General features: G+C 43.6%; 1 protein-coding gene across 1 annotated transcript in view; it reads right to left on the bottom strand.

The window, feature by feature from the left end:
- The window catches only part of FAM227A (family with sequence similarity 227 member A), a 50,343-nt gene that overhangs the window by 12,448 nt on the left and 21,660 nt on the right, over positions 1-16,235 (bottom strand). The window contains exons 11-14 of the mRNA XM_019734561.2: positions 10,495-10,586; positions 5,245-5,402; positions 4,425-4,577; positions 1,975-2,115 (exon numbers count right to left, since the gene is read on the bottom strand). Of these exons, the coding sequence (XP_019590120.2) occupies positions 1,975-2,115; positions 4,425-4,577; positions 5,245-5,402; positions 10,495-10,586 (544 nt within the window). The remainder of the gene's footprint in view (positions 1-1,974; positions 2,116-4,424; positions 4,578-5,244; positions 5,403-10,494; positions 10,587-16,235) is intronic.

The raw sequence follows: 16,235 nt of genomic DNA on the forward strand, positions 1-16,235 counted from the left end.
AAACAGAGCAGGGAAAATGAAAGGAAGGAAATGATGAAATAATCAAAATTCTCAGAATTGGAGGACACTACTCTCCCGTCTAAGAGGGCTTCCCAACCCCAATGAAACATATTAAGAAAAAGACTGATGCCAAGGCACATAACTGAAACTGCAGAACGCTCGGGGTAAAGACAGTATCCTAAAAGCTTCCACAGGAAAAAATGGTGACATACAACATACAGGCCATAGGAATCAGAATGGTATCAGTCTTTTCAACAAAAAAAACTAGAAGGTAGGAAAAAAGGGTTTTTTTTATTTTTTTTATTTTCAAAATTCTGTGGCAAATTGACTTTCTTTTTCCTTTTTTTAAAAAGATTTTATTGGGGAAGGGGAACAGGACTTTATTGGGGAACAGTGTGTACTTCGGGACTTTTCCAAGTCAAGTTGTTGTCCTTTCAATCTTAGCTGTGGAGGGCGCAGCTCAGCTCCAGGTCCAGTTGCCTGTTGTTAGTTGCAGGGGGTGCAGCCCACCATCCCTTGTGGGAGTTGAAACCAGCAACCTTGTGGTTGAGAGGACGTGCTCCAACCAACTGAGCCATCCAGAAGCTCAGCGGCAGCTCAGCTCAAGGTGCCGTGTTCAATCTTAGTTGCAGGGGGCAGAGCCCACCATCCCTTGTGGGAGTCGAGGAGTCGAACTGGCAACCTTGTGGTTGAGAGCCGGGGCTCCAACCAACTGAGCCATCTGGCCACCCAGGAGCTCAGCAGCAGCTCACTGACTTCATTCTACTTGCGGAGGGTGCAGCTCGCTGGCCCATGTAGGAATCGAACCAGCAACCCCATTGCCCAGAGCTCGCGCTCTAACCAACTGAGCCACCCGTCCGCCCCCAAATTGACTTTTAATTTAGAATTTGAGTCCCAGCAAAACATTTGTCAAATATTAATCAAGAGCAAAATCATTCTGGATACATAAAGAAAAACAAAAGCTTCCCAGGTATCTTTTCTTCAAGAGCTACTAGGAAATGTGCTCCAACAAAATAAAGAAGTAAAATTAGAAAAAGGAAGACACGTGACATGGGAAATAGAGACGCCAACAAAGTAAAGTCGACAGATGGAAGTCCTAAGATGATGGTGAAGAAAGCCCCAAGATGGTAACATAAGCAGACCTATTTCTACTACCATTAATAATAAAAAAATAAAATGAGAATTGAGTAACACATAAAAGCAAGTGAAGTTTTATGTATTCTTTTCCATGTATTAAGAATTCTTAGCTTTTTTTGTCCCTGGCTGCTTGAGGGTCGGCCGCCATCATGAACGACACAGTAACTATCTGCACCAGCAATTTCATGACCAATGGACCAACGGAAACAAAACGTCACCGACGTCCTTTACCTTGGGAAGGCCGCAGTACCTAAGACAGAAATTTGGGAAAAAACTAGCCAAAATGTACAAGACCACACCAGATGTCTTTTTTTTTTTTTTTTTTTTTAGGAGGGCGCAGCTCACAGTGGCCCATTCGGGGATCGAACCAGCAACCTTGGTGTTATCAGCACCACACTCTAACCAACTGAGCTAACCTGCCACCCCTAGATGTCATCTTTGTATTTGGATTCAGAACCCATTTTGGTGGTGGCAAGACAACTGGCTTTGGCACGATTTATGATTCCTTGGATTACGCAAAGAAAAATGAACACAAACATAGACTTGCAAGACCTGGTCTGTATGAGAAGAAAAAGATGTCAAGAAAACAGCAAAAGGAACGCAAGCACAGAATGAAGAAGGGCAGGGGGACCGCAACGGCCACTGCTGGTGCTGGCAAAACGTGAGGTGGCGATTAGAAGACAGAAGAAGTAAAGATTCATCAATGACTTTATCTGTGGTGATTGAGCAGATTTTTCATAAGAGGACTAATACACTAAAAACTTTTATGTGGGGGGAGGGAAGAATTCTTTCATTGTTCACAGCTCTAATTTTCCCATGGTCTTTTTAAAAACAAACCTTAAAAGAAACTCAGTCTCCCTCTGATGGATTTCTGTAGATTTCTTTTCCGGGACTTCCTCGATGACGGTTGAAGGTTGGATGACCATGCGGTTTGCCTTTCTTCTATCGATTTCTCTCTGGTCGATATTCTTCACGTCCCTGTAGGGAAATCACAAAGACACATAGGGAAAAAGACTAAAGAGGCAGCATGGTCTTTTCTCTCCTAGGTTCAAGAGAGGCAAATATTTACAAATTCATTCATTACCTCCGTCAAGAGCAGCTGACTGAAGCAGAGCTGACCACACAGTAGCAACTCAGTAACCAAGCCCTTGCCGTGTGCCAGAGGTCATACCAGCCCTGGGGACACAGAGAGGAATAAGGGTGGTCCCCGAACTCAAGGAACACATGTTCAAATTAGGAAGACAGGTGAGGAAATCCACAACCTGAGAAAAAGCTGGAACACGAGCTCTGAGGGCCAGTTGAAGTCAAGTTGGGGCTCTGCCACTTCCTGTGTGATCTTGGGCAAATTACTTCACCTCTCCATGCCAGTGTCCTCATCTCAACATGGCACATAGGTGCTTAGCGCTGTGTCTAGTATACAGCAAGTGCTCAATAAGTGGCAACAGCTGCTGCTGGTGTTATTACAGGAGGTTTTCAGTGGAGTGTGTTAAGATAAGTTTGGGGTACACAATGGGAATGCTGAATTGGGTAATATACAAGCTGACTTTTGAAATGTGAGTGGACATTACTCAATGAGGAAACAGGCCATGGTCATTCAAGGGAGACAAAATAGCAATATGTGCATATATTTAAGGAAGGAAGATGCTGTCATATGCTTCTCTGCTGTGGTAGGCTTGATGTAGAAAGCCTGGTATTTAAAAACTAGGATTCAGTGTGGCAGAAGCCACAATGGGAGTCTTTGAGAAAAATTGTGTTGACACAACATTCTCACGTTTGGGATCTTCTGCCACAACCTTTTCTTAACTCTGTGGAGCCTGCTTCTGCGTGCAACGGAGAGACAAAAAACCAAATGGCCCATTGTCCTTGTTATGAAAAACTTGGATGTAACTCCTTGATAATGTTTTCAATGTTGTCATTTCTTGAGATGGTGAAGCCTAAACATGGCTTAGGCTCATATTTTCCTCTAGGAAAAGCATCTTTAGCTTGTATGACAATCCTATGTTGAAACATTTCATGGAGTTCTTCAAAAAGCATTTTGAATTGTGGGTGCTCTGCCCCCAGACAAGTTTGAGGACTCAGGACTCCCAAGAAAACGAGCCCTCCAGCAGCAGCGGACCCTGCTCCTTCATTGAGCTATAGCTCCATCTGCATGTGCCAACTCGGCTCTTCTCCCACTCGGAGCAGACACCCTGCAAAAGGCTGCTGGATTTCCTTTTCTCAGGGGGACTGCTCTAGGCCTCCCCAACTGCAAACTTTTCAAATCCAAGTCCTTGTGCTGCTGTGGACCCTGCAGTGTTCATGGTACGGCGGGTTTGCAGGTCTTGTCTCTACCAGCCGTCATCTGCTGGGTACCTCCTTTGAGCCAGGCACTGAGCTGGACCTCTCCTGTCACATACAACTACGTGAGTACTGCTGTGAGTGTCCCTGCCATCCAAGTGGCACCAAGCCTCCCAAGGGCTCACTGATTTACACAGAGGGAGAGAGCTGTAACTGTAGCTCCGGTCTGTCCAACTTCAATGCCATTTGTTGAATGCCAGTTAGTGCTCCTAACTGATGTGCTATATCAGGGAAGTGGTAACTGATGTCCCGAAAGAGCCCTAGCCCACCAAAGAGTAAATTCCACATCAGTGTGTGTCACCTTTTGTTCTTGTTATGTCCACCATTAAAGAAAGAAAAAAACTATTTAAAATGTTATAATACTGTATCAAATGTATATCCTATGCTGAAACATTTCATAGGGTTCTTCAAAAAGCATTTTGAATTGTGGGTGCTCGGCCCCCAGCCAAGTTTGAGGACCAGGGCTCAGAACTCACTTATATATAAAAGTAAAGAAAGTAGTATAATTAACACCGTTTACTCATTATCTAGTATCCACATAAGGTCAATCTTGACTCATCTATTACTCCTTTTGTTCCCCCACCCCCACCCCAAGTGGGTTATTTTAAAGCAAATCCTAGACACGATGTCATTTCATCCATAAACACTTCATTATTATCTCTTTAAGACATGACTCTTTTAAAAAATAACATAACTACAAAACTATTATATCTTTTTTAAAAAAAGGAACACACCAATAAAAAGAATTCCTTCATATCATCTAAAACCCTGTTATATTGAAATAAAATAAAAATCTGGTCTCTATTACTGTGGAGATTACATCCTGACCACAAGAAAGCTGAACATGCTGTAGACGTTACAGGGCTAGGCCCTCCAATTAAAAATTATGATGATGTGCTCCAGTAGCCAAATGCTGAAACAATGCCACTTCCCTAAAGCCTCTTAAATACCTGAGGAAGTTGTCTTGCAGTTCTTTTAGGTACATATCAAAATAATTCCATTCATTCTCATAGAGCTGGTTCAACTGCTGGAGGACAACCCTCCGCTTCTTCATGTTGTTCAGGGTCATGCTGATGACGTCAGCGTAGGTCAGGCTGGACTCAGTGGCTTTCATGGTCAAGGAAAACCCTACCCAATCAGTTGGTATTGACTCTCAGCATTACTAGCGAAGGGGGGCGGGAGGAGGAGATGGCAGAGCAGGAACTTGTCTAAGATGATTGAGCTAGTAAGCAGTTGAGTGGGTTCTTGGCTCCACATCTACCTGAATCCATGTTTGGACCCTCTGTGGTAAACAGCTAAGACTCAGGACACCAACATGTCACACTTATTTTCTAAAGAGCTGAGCTTTTTACCAAATCTTTGGATAAATGCCAAAGGGGCCAGGAATTTGCTGATGTGTCTGGGGGAGGGGGTGCATGTGAGAGGGTGTTAGAAGAAACACACACCTAGACACCAAAAGTCCTATTCAATACATACTCTGGGGTCAGTGAGCAATCTGGGAGGCATTACTGAGTTGCAAAGTATGTCAGAGTACCTAGTCAGCCCATTCATTCTGGTAGCTGGGAAGACATGTTGTACACCGGGAAATTCGACTTGCCCAGGTGCCACACAGGCAGCCTCTGAGGCAGACATGGAACTAACACGAGCACCCTTGCTGCTATGTGCCAGGCACTGTGCTGAGGGCGGAAGGCCCCTCCCTCATCCTCGCTTCTGGGAGCAGGAAGCAATGGCCTGCAGTAATGTGTGCCCCAGCCATGGAGGAAAGGATATGGGATGGTCTTGGTTTTCTCCCTCCTGACTATCAACACGTCTTGGCCATGCTGCCGCAGGGTGACATAGTTCTGGAGGAAGTACACAATGAGAGGGCTCTTCCCGTAAAGGTTGAAGAGGTTGGAAGTTATCTCAGGGCTTTTGCAGGCAGGGTGAGACTGAGCGGGAAAGACAGAAGGAAAAAATTAGGATGTTGTCATTTTTACAGCCTGCATTAAGACATGTAAAGATACTCATGCCCTTGATCCAGTAACTCCAGTTGTAGGATGCTGTTCTAAGGAAATTACCCAAAATAAAGAAAAACATCTTAGGCACTAAAATATTTATTACACAGATTTTTACTATAATAAAAGATTAGAATAACCTAAATTCAAGAAGATATTAATATCTCTACCCAAAGGAATAGTATGCCACTACTGAAATGTTTATGAAGAGTTGGTACTAAAATATCGTTTCAGGTATAATAGTGAAATAAAATAATAACAATGCAAAATTCGGTAAATAATATCTATTTTATGTGAAATAAGTGTAATTATATGAAATAATTCGGTTGAAATAACAGATGAGTGACTGGAAGCATAGGTACCAAAATGTTAACAATTAATTCAACAAATATTTACTGGGCGACAACGAGGTCTGACAATTAAGTTTGCGAACTCATCATAGAAAAAGTGCTACACACCTCATTACTGAATACCACTATGGTCACCTTTGAAGTACTCCCCTTGGGAAGTTATGCACCAACGCCCGCGCCTAGTCCACCCTTCAAAGCAATTTTGGAACTCTTTTTCTGGAATGGCCATCAGAGCTGTCGTCATATTACCCTTGATGTCCTGAATGTCATCAAAATGTCTTGCTTTCAATATTTCCTTTATCTTCAGGTAAAGAAATAAGCCATTGGGTGCCAGACTAGGTGAGTAGGGAGGGTGTTCCAATACAATTATTTGTTTACTGGCTAAAAACTCCCTCACAGACAGTGCCGTGTGAGCGGGTGCATTGTCGTGATGCAAGAGCCATGAATTGGTGAAAAATTCAGGTCATCTAACTTTTGCACACAGCCTTTTCAGCATTTCCAAATAGTAAACTTGGTTAACTGTCCAGTTGGTACAAATTCATAATAAATAATCCCTCTGATATCAAAAAAGGTTAGCAACACTGTTGCAACAAGTTTGCAAACTTAATTGTCAGACCTCATACTATGTATACACACTGTTCGAGGCGCTGAAGATTCAGCCGAGAATAAGACAAATCCCAGCCCTCATGGAGGTTGCATTATAGTTGAGAGAGAAACAAGAAACAAATCAACAAAATAAAAGCATCACATGATATTATAAAGTGCTCCAGATAAGAATAGGAAGGTGAGGGGTGAAGGGTGGTGCGAAGGGGACGGGGGAGGAGCGGAGTCTTCCGTGGGATGGTCAGGGACGGCTTCCCTGGCGAGGAGCGATCCAGGCAGATCTGAATGACGGGAGGACCATCAGTGTGATACCCCAGGCAAAGGGGACAGCAAGTGCAAGAGACTCTGAGGCAAACAAGGCCTGCGTGGCTCAGATGGAGAATAAATGATGAAACTAAAGAGGGAGCGAGGGCACTAGGCCAGGGGAAGGAGTTAAGATCTTTTCTCAGTGTGAAGGAAGCCACTGGAAGGTTTTGATCCAAGTACAACATAATCTGATTGATTGTTTTTCTAAAGATCCCTTTGACGGACGTGTAGAGGAATGACTGACTGCAGTGGGTAAGCGTGGACCTGAGAAGAGCAGTTGGGAGGCCTCTGCAGAGGTTGGGGGAGCTCATGGGGCTGGGACCGAGCAGTTGGGAGAAGGGTTAGAAGTGACCGAACTTGCAATATATTATGAAAGCAGAACTGGCAGGATTTGCTGATGGACTCAATGTGGGTGCGAGAAAGAGGAGTCAAGGATGACTCGGAAGGTTTAGGTGCCAGTTGCTGAGGAGGGAAGACCTAGGGAGGAACAGAGAGGACGCAGAGTGGGAGAATCAAGAGGCCTGTTGGGACGAGCTCTATTTCAGATGCTAATCAACAACCAAGAGGAAATGGATCAGGAAAGAGAATAGGCTGGGGCCAGGAGTGACTTGCTTTCCTTCCCCATATTCCTCTGCCTTTTCCCAAAAATGACAATGCTTATGTACTCCTTTTATATTGAAAGAAACAATACCTTTTATTTTGAAGAAGCAGTGATGGTTTAACCCACCAATAATTCTGTCTCATGAATGAAGGCTGCAACAGCACCGAACCACACTATTCTCGAATCCTATCTGTTTTAATTGCTTAATGAGAATTCTTCCATCTACAGCAGGGTCTCTCCACCTCAGTACGTTGACATTGGGGGCCAGGTAATTCTTTGCTGTGGGAGACTGTCCTGTGCATTGTAGGAAGTTGAGCAGCACCCCTGGTCTCTACCTGCTGGATGCTAGTAGTGCTCCAGCCTCCCCACTTGTGACAACCTGACATGGCCAAGTGTCTCCTAGGGGCCAAAATCACCCCCAACTGAGAAACAGCATCCTACAGCAAGATCCCACTCGGATTACAGAAATGTGGGGTTAGTAAGGAACCTACAGATCATTTAGTCCAATGAGTCCTAAAACCCCATCCCCAAATGGGGGCCAGTCTGTGTTCACTGGTCTCCAGGGAAATGAGGGGGGAAAGGAAAGATACATTACAATACATCTAACATAAAGTAAATGTATTCACTTTTAGGACTCTCTTTTATTCTGAGATTGTCTTTTCTACTTTTTTATATTAATGACCTTTTGTTGTGAAATGATGGTGATGGCAGATAGCAGTCATTTTGTTTTAGTAAACTTACTTAGTTTAAAAAAAAAAAGGTTTTCCAAGTCTAGAAAAATCCCAAGTGAACTAGGATCCGCTAACCTAGCTCCATGTTTATCCGAAGAATTTTTCTTTGGCTGCCCAGTATCCATTCTCAGTTCTTAACAACCTCCGAGTCTTGTGTGTTTGGGGTTTACCCGCCGCCCTCCACAGCATTTGGGCTTGAGGGGGCTTTAAGTCAAATGTCCTGCCCTCCCACGAGGGCCTCAGAAGGGGTCCACAGAGGCCTTCACAGGCTCTGCCAGCCATCACCTTCTTCTCATTCACCCAGTTGGAGCCAGGGCACCTGGAATAATCTCGGTCAATGAAAACTCCTGCTCCTGAGATTTTGAATCTTGAGTAGGGTGAAATATAGGCTGAAAACATGTGGGGGTTTATCCATTCCAAAGACGTCACTTTGAAGAAACGGCTTGAGGGTTATAATGGCTTGATTCTTCTTCTGGTCCCTGGACTGGTTTTCAGACTTTCCAGCAACTCGGTGTTCTTCCGGGTTTTGCTCACATTGGCCAGAGATAGATTTTGTTACTTGTAAGCAAAGAATCCCAGTTGGTACACACCCTTTCAATTATATTCACAACAGGTAAGTGTTCGTTTTGGATTCCTAACTTTGTTTACAAGAAATACACTACCTCCTGAAACATCCAGCTCCATTGTTGGTAAGCATCTGATTTCTACTCCCAGGCGGGAGGCAGGGGAGGGGCTGTGGGTACGGGGATGGGGCTGGCTCAGAGCCACAGCACCGGGCAAAGACGGGCCACTGGGCAAGAGAAGTCCGAGAACATCAGATTCAAGAGGCAGGGAGACAGCAGGGGAGGAGCTGGAGGGAAGGGGTTGGCATCAGAGACCTGGCAAGAGGGGGGGCTCGGTTTGAGAGCCTGAGCTGGAACAAGGACCAGCAGACGGTCTACAGCAGAGCCAGAGGGTACAGCTGGTTTAAGTGGCAACTTCGGCTCTTAGGAAGTTCTTTCTCACCCTAGATAAAAACCTGACTTCGGTATTTCCAACCCATCTTCCTTCAAAACACGTGTTAAGTAACAGTCCTTAAAATATTTGAGGGGGACCCTGGCATCATCTTTAAGTCTTGCTTTTCCAACTTAAACATCTTCAGGGCCTTCAGTAACTCCTAGACAGGATTTTCAGTTTGGTCCGTCTCTGGACACACATTAGGTGGGACCACCTGAAGTGGGACCATCCTCTTTCTTGTTCTGGGCCAATTGCAGTTCTTTTTAAAAAATTCTTTATTTTGACATTTAGCTATCATTTTTTCTGCTATCTCTGAGAGTAAAACGCTTATTGGCTTTTAACAAAATAAATTCATATTCATTGTGAAAAATTAATACAATGTAGAAATAAATAAAGGAAAAGATAAAAGTCTCCTCCATCCCCATTTCCTAGGAATAAATCTGTTAATACTTTTCTGTGTATCCTCCAAACCTTTCTATATGCACATACTGACTTTATTCCAAAAGTAAAATTCAACAATAAAAATAGCATCATAATAACACTGCGGGCTTTGTTTCCCCAATTTTATGGGTCAGGAAAGGGTAACACAAGTAACACAGCTGAAGCGGTGCAGCACCAAGATCTGAACCCACATCTGTCTTTTTTTCCCAACATGCCCTGCTCCTCCTCTAAAGTTTCACGCGAAATGCTCAGGGAAATAGGCAGCAGGAGTGAATATGGAGAAATGAAGAAGGTTCAAGAAATCTACAATACTTGCTGTACTGGCCCACATTCTATGGCCTGACTCCTTTGCTAGTTGGTGTCTTGGGGGAGCCCAAAACCTCTTGCCCTGTCCTGGATCCTACGGGGCTCTCCCCACTACACCAGACTGAAGGTGTCATTGATGGAAACTACCCAGCATGGAGGTTTGTGGGGCAAGATTAGGGGGAGGGAAGCAGAAGAGGAGAGAACACACATAATTCAGTGCCTCTCTTGTTTTGGGGACTGTGCTGCTGGCCAAGCTCGGTGGTGAAAAACTCAGGCTCAGAGTCAGACAGTCTGCGTGTAAGTCTTGCCTGTATCACTTACTTGTTTTGTGAACTTGGATGAATTAGTTACTTGCTCTGAGCACCATTTCCTCACTAATAAACTGAAGAATAGCAGGAGTAATTATCTCGGGATTGTGACAGTTAAACAAAATAGGCTGCGTGCTGGACATGTAGTGTTGATTACGTTAATTATCACCACTACTTGGGGTCAACCTCAGAGTGACTATCTCCAGTTTACAGAATAGAAAACTGAGACTCAGTGCTCTCTTTCCACTACACCCAGGCTCCTGAATTTCAAGCAAGTCATTTGAATCCTTGGAGGAATCCAGAGAAAATTTTCATTCAACTTGTGCCTATCTCCTAGCTGCTTTAAAATCATCTCTACTATTAAATTTCTAATTATGTGCTCACCTTCTCAGGAAACATATTCTCATATCTTGCTTTTGATATCCACTTGATTCGTTGTGTACTTTTCTTCAAGATCGAAGTCTGACAATAATCGTCTGTCAATACAATATTAGCCAAAAAAAAGATCATTGGAGCTTGTCAGCTGTGGTAAGAGAGAACGTATGGCAGATCTCAGCTTCCTATTAGTATGAAAGTGCCTGGGTGTGTTCAGATCATTGGAGATACTAGAGGAAGTAGTTTGGGGAAATTCATAGTTTCACGTGCTTTTATCCACATGTACACCTATGGCCATAGATTTGTCCATTTATTAATCTATCTGTCGATCCTTCTATCCCTCTGGCCAACAAACACTGAGCACGTACTATGTGCTAGGCCCATGCTAAGTGCTGGAAGTGGACTATCTTCAAGGAACACAGAGTTTAGTGAGAACAAAAAAGACATGCAAATAGTAAGTGTCACACTAGCCCAGGTTCCATGACAGAATTCTCTACAGGTTACAGTATGGTCATAGCCCCTAGACCCCAAAGCCCACCAGAATAACTCAAACTAGCCCATCCAAAGCTGTTTACCCTGTCACGCCTAGTCTTTCCCCAGGAAATCCCAATAAAGGCTGTGGCCTCTGCGGGCCCCTTGCCCCTTTCTGCCTCCTGACTGACACTGGTGTTTCCTCTCATGACCCTGCATAGCAGGCCATGCCTCTCAGTTTCTAGAACTGTAAATAACAAACTTCTCTTTCAATGGGATTGACCTTTCCCGGTACTCACTCAGTCACTTTTATATGTTAACACCCAGGCACAAACCAGTTCCTACCTCAATAAATGCTGGTTTCTGATGGGGAGGGGAGCAGCAATCATGTCAGATTTATTGTATTTTGCCGTGTATATGATGTGCACCTTTTGCCCAAATTGGTGAGGGAATAATAATTACGCGCATTATAAATGGTAGTACTAATTCTGTATCTATATAAATGTTTTTAGTACTTGTGTTTACGCTTATGAGTTAAAAGTGTAACTCTAGAAATCAATAACGATATCTGTTTGCAAAATAATACCCTGGAATACGAGCATCAGTTTTGTTGAACTTATGATGAACTTACAATGGTGAAGTGTTCTTGGCCTTCTATGATTTGTAAATTTGTTACTGTTACATCAAATTTCTTGTACCATAATATGTTAAAAAATAAATGCTAAAATTCCTTTATAATACAAAAAATCAAGTACCTAAATGTAAACAAATAAAAACTTGAATTAAAAAATTAAAATGACAGATTTCCCCCGAAAGTTGGGGCCAAAAATGTGGGTGCGCATTATACACCACAAAATACGGTATTTTCTTTCACTGCCAACAACTTCTCTTTCCCACAGATACTAGCACTGTGCTGAACTCATCATTACAAAGGTAGAACTTAATCAGAGCTTGTTGAACTGAAAAGACAATTACTTTCACTCGTAGGTACCCCCATGTAACACGGCACGTCTATACTAACACGGTTTCGCTCTAACACGGTTTGAGAATTAGAGAAATCCCCAAACAACATGGAGTGTAATAAGAGCTTTTAAGAGCAAAAATAATCTCATTCGAAATTAGGGAAATCCCCAAACAACACAGAATGTAATACGAGCTTTTAAGAGCAAAAGATATGTCATTTGAAATTTTTCATTCGAACGTGGATGTCGTATCAGATTTGACTGCAGAATATTAAAATGTATTAGAATTTTAAATCCATTTTGTTCGTGGAGCATTAAGTTCAGAGGATGAAGATATCCTGCCAAAACGAAAACTCCCTCAGTTAATGGTGCTTAGTAGTGATGACGAAGAAAACATTATAATACATATTAATATGTTATACTTTTGGTGAAAATTGCTTTAATAAAGATATTTCTCTTAATTATAAAAATATAATAGTATTTTTTTAAATATTTGAAACCTAACCCTCTTTTTTGTACTAGTTCTTTGTTTCATATAACACAGATTCGCGTAAGATGGCATTTTTAAGGAACCTAACAACCGTGTTATACAGGGGTTACCTGTATTATTTGGTACCAACGCCCAGGCTAGAACCACAAGTGTAAAACGAGGGTGGCAAATTATGTTCAAACAAACCCAAGAAACGAGGGCTTTGGAGACAATAACTGAGCCAAAAGCCTACATTCCCTTTAGGTAGTTAGTGTCCTTTTCATGGTGTTCTGTATTTGTGAGCTGTCCTCTGAATTCTTGGATAAAGAGTCTCTCTCGTTATTTGAATTTACACTCATAGACTCCAGGGGACAGGAAAAAATGAACCAATTTAGTGAAACTGGTGGTGAGAGGAACACATGCTTCTTCCCAGATGTTGCTGATGGCTCTTGCCGAGGGAGAGCTTTCGGGCTCAGCTTGACCACTGAGCCCTCCATCCTGGGAGCACGGTGGAAAGAAGTGGCTGATGCAGAAACACATGGGCTGGGGACTAATGCAGACCCGGGTTCCACTCCCAGCCCTGTCACTCAACAGTTGGTGATCTTGGGCAAGTCATCGAGCCTCTTGATTGCCTTGGTTTCCTCACAGGGTTCTTATGAGGACTAAGCCAGCTAATGCATGCAAAGTACATGAGTGGCTGCTCATGTGAAGGCTCCATGAACATAGCTACAGTGGTTTATGCAACCACTCACCACACCTCCTGCAGTAAACATTTCATTGAGCAACTAATGTATCTGGCACTGGGCAGACCCTGAAACCTAGTCCCTGCCCAGAGGAGCTTCCAGTCTAGCAGGAGCACAGTAAATAGATAATTATGCTAAGGTGTGAAAAGTATCAGATATTTGTTAAGAGGCAATGTAAGTTAGGATTAGGTTTGTATGTGAGTAACAGAGACTCAAAATAACAGTGGCTCAAACTAGGTAGAAATTTTCTCCTATGTAACAGTCTGAAGGTAGACAATCCAGGACTTAGATCGTATTTCTGCTAATGGGAAGTCCTTAGGGACTCTAACTTCTCCCCGCTCACCTTTCCTAAGAAAAGACCCTTGTTCTTAGGGTCCAAGATGGCAGCTAGAGCGCCAGTCATCACATTCACGTTCCAGGCAGCAGAATGGAGGAAAGGACAAAGAGGCAAATGATTCACATGAGTTGTTTTCTTAAGGAAGGCTCCCAGAAACTGCCACATAGCCCACCCCTTATATCTTGAATTAACTGGAGCTTAGTTACATGGTCACACATGGTTGTAGGAAAGGCTAGGAAATGTAATCTTTTACCTGCCTACTCAGATAAACATCAGCGGTTCTCTTTCTATAGATGATGGGGAACAGCAGATAATGCAGAACAGTAATCAATGGCCAGAAGCAGTACAAGCAGAGTATCAGAGGAGGCAGAATGGGAAACACTCGATTCCATCTCAAGGGGCGAGCTGGAGGACTTCCAAGGAGAGAAGACACTTTTGTTCTGTCTTTAAGGAATGTAGCAATGTCAAACAGATGCCCCACCAAGATGAGCAGTCTACCAGCCTCAACAACCACCACTTTGCTTTTGTATATATATTTGAATGGGAAGAAGAAAGAGGAAAGGCCTTCCCATACACCACGCAGCTGGTTGTCCGACAGCTACTGCTGTGTACAGAGTTGAAGTGGTTGGGGGGGTTTTGAGAAGAAAACACTTCAGCTCAATGAAGCCCCACCCCACTTCTTAACAGGCCTCAGGAGAGAGAGCTGTGGTGTGAGAGAGAGATAAAAGGAGACTGCCTTTTTTTTTATTATTATATCCTACTCTCTGTTGTGAGGGGCAACATGCTGCTGCAGAGAGAGCTCAGAGCAGCAGCATCCTGTGGCAGAAAGTCAGCTGCTGCCCTGGGACAAGTGATTCACCTCTATTTCTTTCTTTTCCAAAGTAAAGAAAATCATCACCTCCCTCGATGTTTGTAGGACTAGGAGAGGAGACATACAGAAAAAAAAAACGTGGGGTGGACTCTTCACTTTTTTTTTCGTTGTGACCAGCCACACCACCGAGTGTGAGGCAAGGTGACTGTCTCGCAGTGGGGGGGGTAAAAAGATGGCTCTCTGTCCCCCCCCCACCACGGCACAGAGGAGATGGAACCGTTCTACCCCACGTGGTCACCCTACTGCTCAGATTCGCGAGCTGAGGGCTCAGCTGTGATGGGACAGAGTTGCAGGGGAGCCTGTTTTGGAGCCGATGTGAGATTCAATCTGGGGATGCCCAGACATGTCTGGGAGACGGGTGGGCGTTAGCAGGGATGGGCACGAGCGGGAGGAAATTGGATCAGTGTTGTTATTGACCCTCTCTGTCCCGATGCTCTAGAATTTGGGGAAATTCCGGTTAAAGTGAGTAAACATTCTGACAGGACATGACTAGACAACAATCTATGGGGCATCACCTATCCCTAGACTGAATCTATAAGAATCAATACGTCATGATGCCCATTTTGCAGATAAGAACACAGAGGCTCCAATTTGCTCAAAGCTATAGACCTGACAGGTGGCCTCACCTAGATAGAAATTTCAGTCTTCTGAACCAAGCCTACTGTGGTTTCTGCCTTTGCATGTGGCTCCGTGGTGCTCATTCTCTCCTAGTTCCTCGTTTTCACTTTGTCACAGATATGTAAAACTTGGGCAGAAATAGTTCCTTCTATAATCCAGACCTCTCCTCTGAAGTTTCATCTTGTATACTAACTACCTATGTAACGTCTCCATTTGCACTTCTCACAGGCGTCTAAAAGTTAACCAGCTCAAAACTGGACTCCTGATAGCTTCCCCCCACCCTAAACCCTACACTTTCCGTCTCAGTAAATGGCACCATTCAGCTGCGTAAGCCATACATCTATTATTTATTAAATGAATGAATGACGACCCAGTCTCTAATAGGTAAGAGCCCTTATTTATATTATAATATATAGCTGGGCCTCATAGCAGAAGCCAGCCAGACAGATGCTTTTTCATTCCTACTGTGCAAAACCCAACACTAAGCGCGAGAAGGCAGACCACAGGTCAGAGACTTGAAGCTCTGCGCGGACGGACTCTCGGATGGATTGTTGCCATTGACAAGCCCAGCTTGAACACAACAAACCATTTCCTTGAATAGCTGGGAAAGTGTGTCTGCTAAAGACGAGAGGGGCTCTGTCCCCACCATGACATGCAATTACTCCCTCCATCCTGGTTTACTCAGTAGAACTTCAGCTGCTTTCAGGGTTGGAAAACTTTTGATTATTTCTATTCCTAGGGCAGGAAATGGAATCTCTTAGCTGGGTTTCTGATATAACTGTCAGAGGTTTTACGTATTTTAGTGCAATGAAAACGCATTTGTTTTACGCAGTTGTGACAGGCAGTGCAAAAACATTAAATAATATTTTGCTCTTGGCCTCTGAGTGACAGCTATCCCTCCGCAGTGCCTGCTTTGTCTATATTTTTGGGTGACTGACATTTATAGAGCACTGTTACATGCGAAGTGCAAGAGTTTACATAGGTGAGCTCATTCATGAAGTGAAGAGATATTTGTTGAGTGCCTTCTTTGTGCTAGGTCTATTCTAGGAGCTGGAGATAGAAAAGTAATAAAGAAAAAGAGGTCTCGTTCTCGTGGAGTTTACATTCTAATAGAGGGAGACAGATGCTAAACAGTCCATAACTCTCACAGGGAGAAAAGCAGACTGAGATCAGCAGTATACAATTATAACAGGTAATGTGATGATGGTGGCTGGGGAGTCAGGCAGTGAAACTGGAATCTGAACCTGGAAACTGAAAAACAAGGAGCCAGCGAGTCCCT

Source organism: Rhinolophus sinicus, linkage group LG02 (assembly GCF_036562045.2).
Source record: "Rhinolophus sinicus isolate RSC01 linkage group LG02, ASM3656204v1, whole genome shotgun sequence".
NCBI lineage: Eukaryota > Metazoa > Chordata > Mammalia > Chiroptera > Rhinolophidae > Rhinolophus > Rhinolophus sinicus.